At 45.0% G+C, this 10,702-nt stretch overlaps 1 protein-coding gene across 1 annotated transcript; it reads left to right on the top strand.

Annotated features, from left to right (window-relative positions):
- Positions 1-3,719: 3,719 nt before the first annotated feature.
- LOC125550359 (probable sugar phosphate/phosphate translocator At1g48230) lies at positions 3,720-9,464 on the top strand. The gene is made up of 9 exons (XM_048713337.1): positions 3,720-4,046; positions 4,574-4,681; positions 4,983-5,014; positions 5,191-5,241; positions 5,874-5,935; positions 6,008-6,269; positions 7,697-7,962; positions 8,095-8,189; positions 8,856-9,464. The coding sequence occupies exons 1-9, from the start codon at positions 3,960-3,962 to the stop codon at positions 9,045-9,047; spliced, it is 1,155 nt and encodes a 384-aa protein (XP_048569294.1). The 5' UTR covers positions 3,720-3,959; the 3' UTR covers positions 9,048-9,464.
- The last annotated feature ends 1,238 nt before the right edge of the window (positions 9,465-10,702 follow it).

Genomic DNA, 10,702 nt, shown 5'->3' with positions numbered 1-10,702 from the left:
TGGGTGGCGGCCGAACTCCTCCATTTGTTAGCTACACATGTATCCATTGAGCTGCTAGCTAGCTAGCTAGCTGATCCATTCGAATCGATTCGGTTAGCTAGCTAGCTAGCTCCTCGTCAAGAAAACCGCAGGCCGGCGCGGCGGACGATTGGCAGGCACGGTGGACGGCCAGCAGGCTTGGCGGACGGGGTGGACGGCTGGTGGGCGCGGTAGTGGGGGCCGGCGCTGCGGCCGGGGACGGGCGGACGGGAGCGAGCCATGAAGTTTCTGGTAGTTGGACTCCCGTCAACGGTCTTTCATGTATACAGGTCGTCCTCGGGTTGTCTCCGAAATCCTTATTTTCACGGGTTCGGTCGGGATGTTTGTGGTGCCTCTTAAAAAATTTACAAGTTGGGATGGTTTATGGGTTCTATTCTGGTCGTTTTTTCCGCCTAAAACTGTAAAATGACGGTTATTTTGCAATTTCGTGCATTTTGCGGGGTCTGGTAGAGTTGCTCTTACACAACCCACACCGCGGGTAACCCTCATCGACCATCAATTTCCATTCCAGAAGTACCCCCATTCATCTACGAGTATTGCTACAGTAGCCCCACCAATTCCTCATGGAACGAAGCATCGGCATTGACTTTCAAGGACCCATGCATAGGCTTTCTCCATTTATGATCTTCATTCTTCCTCTCAATCTTAACGCTTGTTGCTCGCATGACGTTTGTGGCTCTTGACATAAGTTATTTGTTCTTCCCGCCGGCTGAACGACCTCGCCCGTTTGTCAATTGACGACGCCGCCCCCAAACATACCAAGAAGCAACAACCATAAGCTTAGAATAAGGACATAATCTATGAGGTCTCCTTTGATTTATAGGATATGAATATCATGAAAATAGAAAATATAGGAAAAGAGATGACAAGTGTCTCAATTCCTATAGAAAAAAGATGTGATTTGGCTTACAGGATACAAATTTTTTCATTGAGTCAAGGGTAATATATTTTTTTCTTTGAAATGAGAAGAATCGTTTTCTACCCTAATAGAAACATGAATGCATTTGTACGAATCAAATGACTCAGGTCTCTTTTGATTCATAAGATAGGATTATCGTAGGAATAGGAAATTTGTAGGAAATGAAATGACATGTATCTCAAATCCTATGAACAGAAATAGGAAACGAGATGTCATTTGGTTCACACCAAAGGATTTTTTCTATTGAGTCTAGACTCATTTTCATTTTTCTATGAAATGTGAAGGATAGGAACCAATCCTATATAGGAATAGGAATCCATTCCTATAAATCAAAGGGCTCCTAAGGAAAAAATCGTATGAGAATTCTATCATCTAGAATTACTATGAAATTCCTCCAAACCAAAGAGGCCTTAAAATGTTTCTTCCCTGCAAAATTCCTATCCTTTGAAATTCATACAAAAATCCTGTGAACCAAAAAAAAAGGCCCGAGTTTCTTCTCGGCACTGTTAGCAAGCAGTTGACTCTGCATTGATTTTGATCCTGATCGGTCATAGCAGGTTTGCTTTGTTAATGAATTCCAAGAGACCCAACTGCTTCCAGACTTCACCGACACGCTTGCACCCAAAGATTCCGGCTCGTTGTGTTAATCAACTTGAGGACGAATCAAGTTGCAGCAACTATAAAACCACCGCATTCAAATCTGAGTATTCTTCGGGTTGGCTGAGTGGTCTCGCCCTTTGTCAATCGACGAGGTTGCCCCTAAGCATATCAAAGAAGCGCCCTAAGAGCAACTCGTATTGGCCGACCCAAACGGACGGTGTTTTTATTCGTTTTTTGTTTGTTTGAGTTGATCTGGCAGATACAAACGTCCGCACTGTGTTTGAATCGGCGTGAGCACCCAACGCTGACCCGACCCATTTCATCGGCGCGCCAAAAAAAGTATTGCAAGCATTTTGAAAATAAATACATGCATTTAATTAAACATAAAAGCCGGCCACGAAGGCCGGCGAAAGTCCACATTACATTAATTAAAATACTAAAAACTAGAAGACGCGCTGCCCTAGGCGTCCTCGTCGGCGGCGGCGTCTGCGTCGGGACCGGTGAGTCGATCAACATCGGCGCAGGGTCGTCCCAGGGGAACGCCGTGTTCCAGACAGCGGTGATGTCGGGCTTTGCCGCCGCTGCCTGGGCCTGGCGTGCCTCCTCTTCGGCCTCGCGCTCGAGCATCTGCAGGCGCTGGCACTTCCGGCGGTCCTCGGCAAGCCGAACGCGGCGCCAGTGGTCGAGGTAGGCCGCCTCCTGCTTCTCCGTCGCCCCGAGCCAGATCGGCGGAGCGCTGACCCACTCGCGGACTACTCCGGTCCAGGAGTAGCGCTCGATGTAGGCCGGCTCCTCCGGCTTGGCTTTGGGCAGGGCCACCGGCGGCACGACGCAGTCGCCCGCCGCGGAGAGGGCCATGGCCTCCGCCATGGCAGCCTCGAAAGCCGCCTCGTCCGCCTCCCTCCACCGCTCCTCCTCCTCGCTCTCCTTGATGGCCGCCTGGTAGGCGGCCTCGGCCTCCTGGTCCTCATCGCGGACGACGAGCGCGGGCGGCGGCAGGCTGTGGTCGACGCCGCGGACGCCGCGTCGCCTCGCCTCCTCGTGCTCGATGGCGAACCATCGAGCCCAGTTGAGCGAGTCGACAGCGAAGCGCGGGGCGGCGCGCTGCTCCTCGCTCAGCAACGCCCGCCGGCGCCGCACCTCCTCCGCATGGGCCCTGGCCGTCCGCGGAGCCGCCGGCACTGGGATCCTCTCCGGATCCAAATGCCAGTCGTGCGGCAGCGTCACGTCCGGGTACGGCAGAGGCACGCGGTGGTGCCAGTGCCACTCGGCCTGGTGCACCGGCACGTTGATGCGATGCCTCTGCCCGGGAGCGCGCGCCGGCGCGGGGAGGGCGGGGAGGGAGGGGGAATGGCGGGCGGGGGCTTTGCCCTTGCGGCTGCTGCCGACGCTGGAGAAGAAACCCATGCTGGCGGTGACTAGGGTTGTCGCTGGCGTGGTGGCAGGGGTGGCCAGATGGGGACGGGGGCCGAGTGGTAGTGGATGAGGAGGCCCCGCCGCACGCCCCGCTTAAAAAAAAACGACCGCCGTTGCTGACGCGTGGGCCCAAAGTGGGCGGTCATAATAAATTATGTTGACTGTCGTAGTTCGACGGCCGCCAGATGGGGACACGGCGGACGGCGAGGAGACGCGCGACGCGCCCGCTTTGCCGCGCCGACGCATTCCAGACGCAAATTTGAGCGGAAAACGGATCAGCGCGGACGCTGGACGGACACGATTTGAATTTAGGTCGGCGCGTTGGACCGTCACTTTTATCCGCGCCGACGTAAAACGGATGAAATGGGTCACCCTGTTGAAGTTGCTCTAAACTACCGCATTCAAATCTGAGCATTCTTCGAGTTGGCTGAGTGGTCTCGCCCTTGACGACGTTGCCCCTAAACATACCAAAGAAGCGCCCTAAGCTCAGGGATAGCAGTTGACTCGTGTTAAGTAGGCCCGATCGGTCGTAGCAGGCTCCTTCCAGACTTCGCTGGCACGCTTGCACCCAAAGATTCCGCCTCGTTTTACTAATTAAAATATAAGAAAAACACCGTATTTTGCGCTCCCTCGTTTCAATAAATAAAAAATTTCTAAAACCACCCCATAAAAAAGCAGCGAGGCCACGCTCCACTGCTGGCATTCCGCTCACTCACCTTTTGCAGAAAACCCACCGAGCTCTCCGAAGCATCCCATTTCCGCCCCCCCCCCCAATCTCCGCACCGCACCGCGAGCGGCGGCACGCGCGCGCCAGATCGCCCGCCCCCTCGCCGCCGCACCGGCGCAGGTCCGCCGCGGCCCCGGCTGCCGCCATTGCGTGCGGGCGAGCGACCCCGCCCCACCCCACCCCGCCCCCCTGAAGGACGCGAGGCGCCGCACCCACCCCGCGCGCTGGGGGGAGGGCGCCGCCGCGGCGCACACGGCGATGATGATCAGCAGGCAGCTCCTGCTCACCTACCTCTACCTGCTCATCTACATCTGCCTCTCGTCGGGGGTCATCCTCTTCAACAAAGTACGTCCCCTTCTAGCGCCGGCTTCGCCACTCGGAAATATTTGTTTGTGCCCAGTCCCACTATGTGGCGGAGTGGAGCAACTGACGACGTCATGATGAACTAACATTCGTCCTGTTCACGGTTTCATTTAGATAGTATTTTATTTCCCGTCGACGATTTCAGGTGTAGTGTCGATTAAGTTTGCTAGCTCCAGTGTGAATGCCTGCTACTTTGATTGCCCGTAACTTGTTGATTTGGTGCGCGGTCTATTACAAGGCCACTTATGCTCTGTAGGTGTTTTTGTCTTGTTTGGTGAATCAAGGTTTTGCTGCGTCACATTTTCAGTAATCTGTAGTATAATGTAGCTCAAAGGGTTGACCAATTTGAGGAATCTTCTATTCGCATGCTAATAGTGCAGATCCAAACTCCAAAGCATTGTGTTCTTTAACCCCTTTTGTTTTTGGTATTATGTGCTTTCTTGTGTATATGTGACTTTGATTATGATGTATGTATGTTTTTCTCAAAAATATTTTGTTTATTTTTACAGTGGGTGCTATCTCCCAAGTACTTCAAATTCCCCTTTCCTATCACTCTCACAATGATTCACATGTCATTTTCTGGAGTCGTGGCATTCTTCCTAGTCCGTGTTTTCAAGGTATGTTTCTCCATGCCACTTCCGGTCTTCCCTGATAGAGCCTTCTATTATCCTTGTGTACTACTATCTTGTCTCTTATTTTCCCTTCAAAAAAATCTTGTCTCTTATTTAACGAATAATGGTGAGCCTGCTTCAACAGAACGACTTGTAAATCAATAATATTCTCATGCAGCAATTGTTCTGGCAAGAACATATGCAAAGCTTGGGCTACTAGCTGTAATTGAATTGTTAGTTTTTCTAGTGATGTCATTTTGTTTTTCCTAGATGAGCTAACGGAGTCACTTGTATTTTGGTTATCCAGGTTGTTGCACCTGTCAAGATGACTTTCCAAATGTAAGAGCATTCATTTTTGTTCCTTCATTGTATAAAGCTGAGCATTCATTTTTCTTCCTTCGTTGATAAAGCCGAGCAATCATTTTTGTTCCTTCATTGTATAAAGCTGATCATTCTTTTTTGTTCCTTCATTGTATAAAGCTGAATCTTAGCAATTTGTGTCCTCCCTGATGCAGATATGCCACATCTGTAATTCCCATTAGTGCCTTCTTTGCGTCAAGTCTTTGGTAAGCTGATTGAAGACAATGTGAAGTTTTTTTTCCATCTCTTTTTATTTCTCTAGGCTTCTTTACAATACCCTACATGCAACGGCAAGCCTATGCAGGCATGTAGTATGTGAATGTATATATGCCTAAAATGGTGAAGCATCTTAAACTAATTTCGACTATTAATATTGCATGCATACTTGCATCGTTGGTGTTTGTATCAACCGAATTGTTTGCCTTGAAATGATTATGTGTTTGTGTTGAAGTTGTTTGCAAACCAAGCAGGTGCTACGATGTTCTTTGTGTTGGACTGTCTTATTGCCCAATTTGCCTGATATACCTGTTGCTTGGAATTGGATGATGCAACTTCCTTATTATGTGAAATTGCTTAATGCAATAGCAATCTTAGTTGACATCGGTTGCTGTATGGACAAAGGAGCCTTTGACTTAATCTGGTTATGTTTACAAATTGAACATTCTATACCAAGTTAATTTACTACTTTCCATTCTCAAGCTCCATATAGTACTTATTGTCCACTGAATGGCAGTTTGTTACTTTTCTTTAGAGTTGTCTTAACTCAGGTTTTGCAGCATGTCTCTCCCTCACATAATATTCATGCAAAAATTTATTGATTTTTGTTTTTATTTTACAGGTTCGGAAATACAGCATACTTATACATTTCAGTGGCCTTCATTCAAATGCTCAAGGCTTTGAGTGAGTTTACTACACACCTTCCTTATATTGTCGCTAAGATATGGTACTGATTTGAATTAATTCGAATTGCAGTGCCTGTGGCAACATTTATAATGGCCGTTCTATGTGGTACTGACAAATTAAGACGGGACCTTTTCTTGAACATGGTGCTGGTCAGTGTTGGTGTTGTAGTTTCATCATATGGGGAGATTCATTTTAATGTGATAGGAACATTATACCAAGTAACTGGCATTGTTGCGGAAGCCCTCAGGCTGGTCCTGACACAGGTCCTCCTCCAAAAAAAGGGATTAACCCTGAATCCTATTACAAGCCTGTATTACATAGCGCCTTGCAGGTACCGGATACTTTCTCTAAAATTCTGAATACTTGCTTGCTTATTATATTCTCTCTTGCAGAATCCTTGTACAAAAATATGTGAATTATCATTTCTATCTAACAGAATACTTGGAAAAATGACGACTGACATTTTCTTAAATTCTCTTAAGTGATACTAATGAGCCAGTGACTTAAAATGCTCTTAATGCTTGATAGATGATGGATAGGGATGCCAACTTAAGGAATAGAGATGACAACTTTACATGAGATTGAGGCCACTCAACTATGTTTGTAATATATGTGTGTAAAAATAAACTAGAACACGCTATGGTTATTGGTTTTAGTATATGGATATTCTGAACCGAATCAGTAGTTCCCAAAAGGCATATCAAAATACATATATAATCCTATTAGGCGTATGTTCAAACTCTGTAATCATGTAATGTTTCTGGTAGACGTACATATGCATTATGCAACAAGCCCATATGTGGTAGGTTTATCTGTTCATGACAACTTTCGCTAGGACTTCTTTATATGACACTAGGACTCTTATATGAGGTTGTTACTAACAAACATTTGCTGCCTACTTTTCTCCAGGACTCTGTTCAAATGAGTTGTCAAAATTAATTAACTTGCTATATTTGATTGGTCATATTACTGAAGTCTTCATGTTCATTGGTGAATTTAGGTTCATAACATATGTTGCCTATATGTTAACCAAAGAATCATGTGCATATATTGAAGGGCTTAAATTATATTGGATGACTATTTACTCGTTATAAAGTGTTCTACTTTACAATGTTTTGGTACTAGATTAATATCCGCGAAATTATAGTCAAATGTACTTTACAAGGAATATTTGTTTTTTAAGCATAAACCGTCAATTCTGTTTAGCCATCTACAACCCGTTGGCCGTTGCTTAGCAATAGCATTGCCCATTTTAGTCTAGTTGAGTGTCGAGTCAATTTTGTCGTAAGCCTAGTTAGCTGAAATCCTATACTTTGTGAAGTACACATGCATCTAGAAACATTTGACTTCTCATGATTGTTATGACTTATGAGTGTCATTCCTTTTCATGCTTTAGAATAGCATTTGCTCATAATGATTTAATTAAGTATGAACTCTCTCAGTTTATTCCAGAAGAGCTTCTTTGCATTACTAGAAACCAAACCATATGCACTATTCTATAAGCTATATATGTTGAGTAAAGCAAGCAGAGTTTGCCAATACTAATGACTAGCTCAATGCTGTTTCTTTTTAAAACATGCTGTGGGCATATCTTTCATAGACATTCCTTTGCAGCCTTTATCATTTCCATTTGAGGTTATTATGCAACTTGTTCTGTAATATAACTAAATATTGCATGTTCTATATGTCTCTAAATTGCTTTAGTCTTCCACATTTATTCTAGATGCAATTTATCTAATGTATTATTCTTTCATGCAGTTTCATCTTCCTATTTGGTCCATGGTATTTACTGGAAAAGCCAGAAATGGACATCTCTCCAATTCAGTTCAATTATTGGATATTTTTCTCGAATGCACTTTCTGCATTTGCATTAAACATATCCATATTCCTAGTTATTGGAAGAACAGGAGCAGTCACTGTGAGAGTTGCAGGAGTTCTAAAGGACTGGATACTTATTGCCCTCTCGACCGTTATCTTTCCTGAATCTACCATTACAAGCCTCAACATAATTGGATATGCTGTTGGTAATTATTATGCATTCAGTTTCCGTCGAGATATAATTTGCAAATGGATCTTGTAATAATAAGTTGATATGCCTGTTTTGAATATATATATTTTGCGAACAAGCTCTTAACTTGTAGTAATTTAATGTGCAGCGCTCTCTGGCGTTGTCATGTACAATTATTTGAAGATGAAAGATGTGACAGCAATTCAACTTCCAATTGATAATACTGCTGATAGAGCTACCAAGGTTAGTGTACAGCTCACACTGTAGTTTCTATATTTATTTTTCTTTAGTTTTTTAAGGTCGTCCATTGTACAATGTCATCAAGAGAAGCCGCAGCCTTTGATGTATCACTACTTCAGAGGGCATTATTGTGCATTTTTCATATATATTTTTCCATTTCCTTTCCTTCTCCCAACTTTTATTCGGTGTTGCGTATGACACCTGTAGTACAAAAATTCAATTGTTTTGCCCTGCTGATGTGTATCGTGTTGTCAGACAGGACATATGAGGTTGTTGGACCATAGATGACTATTCTTATTCCTTAGTTCTCTCACCATTCCGTGCATGCCTTTGTATCTTCTATTCTTCAGCTTATTCTTGTTCTACCATCTAACAAACTTTTGCAATCATCTGAGCACCTGACAGCGACCATCTTAGTGTCAGACACGCCTGGCATGCTGTTTCTTCACTTAGCTTCCACTAAAGTTGATACGTAGAACATATGGTTCGAATTTGTAACGTATGTCACTCTGGTTCTCATCTGGTCACAAACATCTTATTAATCAACGGATACTAGTTTTGGAGTTTGTCTCTCGGGGATGTCAAGTTGTATAATATAAGCGTTCCTCTGTCCTTCCAGTCATGAAATGGCTGCCTTCAGTTTCTGATACATCCCTTTTCCTCTTTCAGGATAAGAAGGTTGTCAACATATACAAACCCGACAGTTCCATTGACAGTATCGATGAAACTGTTGTTGGAGGTGTGGCAGTTGGAGCTCTGGCAACAGAAGCTGCAGCTGTTGACGAGGAAGCCCCATTGATCCCTTCATCACGCCTCTCCCATGTAACCCGGACACAAACAGGCGGTCTCAGTAGCAGATGACCACGGTTTTCTAAAGTTTTGAGTCTGGTTGAGGCAGCAAACTTCATGCCAGATTGACCATCATCCTATCTTCCTCCTGGATAGTCCGAGAACTACGAGAAGACCCTCTTTGGAAGCTCCGCCGATCGACCGATTGGTCTTGCACGTTCCTTTTCTCCACGACACGTTTTGCTTGGATATCTTGCTAGTAGGCACGGAAAGCTGTTTCAGGAGACACCTGGAGGTGAATTAGAGAAAGTAGCAGTGATAGAATGATTCATTACTTGTTATCTGTACCTGCATATTTTGAGAATTTTTTTGCGGTAGTCCATGTTAGATATACGACATTTCTTAACCAAGCGTTTACGCTGTGGGTCATAGATGGTGTAAGGCATCTTTGTAGATGCTAAATCTAATAGCAGAGGTTCCATTCCGTCAGTCGATGTGTGCTGTTCTGTTCTTATTGTCTTCAGTATGAGTGCCAAATGTGGATTTCGCTGGATAATATGATCTGATATTCTACATGGTAGTGACATGGAGCTTTTCCAGTGAACAGACGTAAACACCAAATGCATGGGCCTTTTCTGTTGGATAGTGTACGTGCAAGGGTGCAAGCGCTGTTCGGGATGTTTTTGTCAAAGTCCAAGCATGTAAAAATGTAGGAAAAACTATAATACAAGTTTTTTATTTAGAAGAATCAGATCTATTATAAAGATTCAGCGGAAGCACAAAGCATCTTAAACGTGATAAAAATTACATTGAGGTCCATGGACCACCACATGACCGTTCTTGTCGCCATTCTCATACTATAGTTGGCCTGGCTTTGTCGACGATAGCCGGGAAGTCTTTATGCACGTGCTTCTAATGACCAACGCTTCGGAGCCACAATCATCATCATTGAATGGATCTGAAGAATCTGACACCAAATCTCGCGGTTGCCTATGCACGGCGAGAAACTCTAACCTCGCCGCCCCGAAGAGTTGACAGGAATCTACGCCAGAGCTTCATCTAATTTGTCCCGACAGACAAACTTGAAGAGGATCGGAATCCTAAAGAATGACTCAAAGAAGAAGCGCCGCCATGTGTCGTTGACCCATAGTTTTCAATCGGGGTCACTTTCAACGGTATGGTGGTTTTGATGTGTTTAAGTAATCCAGCTCTCTCAAATCATATCTTAATTATGTTCTCAAGGTCATATTTTATGCAAAGTGGATAATACTTGATACAAATGCGACTACACTAGCAACATTTTTTACCCCATCAATGCAAATAAGGTTTTTTCCCTAGTCCATATAGATACACATTGTAGTGAGTAAGCAACATTGAGTCGTTGACTCGGAGCAACTCGAGCTATAGCCTTTAAAATTCCCCTCACCCTAAACACTATTCCGGGAGATTCTGGGAGGGGGGGGGGAGCTCACAAAATAGTCTCTTTTTTTAGTGGCATTACAATGATATCCTCCAACCCCCCCCCCCCCCCCCCCCCCCCCCCCCCCCCCCTCCCAAATTTCTTGTTCTTCTTTTTTCCCATGAAAAGACAAAATAAGAACTCATTGATGGTGAACCACGACAAGTGATGGCGGGAGGTGGCGGACTACGACAAGAAACGACAATTGTCCGTGGACAACGGTCGACAATGACATATACCGGCCAACAGGATCCAGGAAGGACTGGAG

Source organism: Triticum urartu, chromosome 4 (genome assembly GCF_003073215.2).
Source record: "Triticum urartu cultivar G1812 chromosome 4, Tu2.1, whole genome shotgun sequence".
NCBI lineage: Eukaryota > Viridiplantae > Streptophyta > Magnoliopsida > Poales > Poaceae > Triticum > Triticum urartu.
The sequence above is the reverse complement of the archived record's forward strand: the minus strand, read 5'-3'. Positions and strand labels throughout refer to the sequence as shown.

Excerpts from the sequence above, each read along its gene's own strand:
- LOC125550359 (XM_048713337.1), top strand. The coding sequence starts at position 3,960 with ATGATGATCAGCAGGCAGCTCCTGCTCACCTACCTCTACCTGCTCATC. Across the intron at positions 4,047-4,573 it reads GGGTCATCCTCTTCAACAAA|TGGGTGCTATCTCCCAAGTA; the intron begins GTACGTCCCCTT and ends TTATTTTTACAG. Across the intron at positions 8,190-8,855 it reads CTGCTGATAGAGCTACCAAG|GATAAGAAGGTTGTCAACAT; the intron begins GTTAGTGTACAG and ends TTCCTCTTTCAG.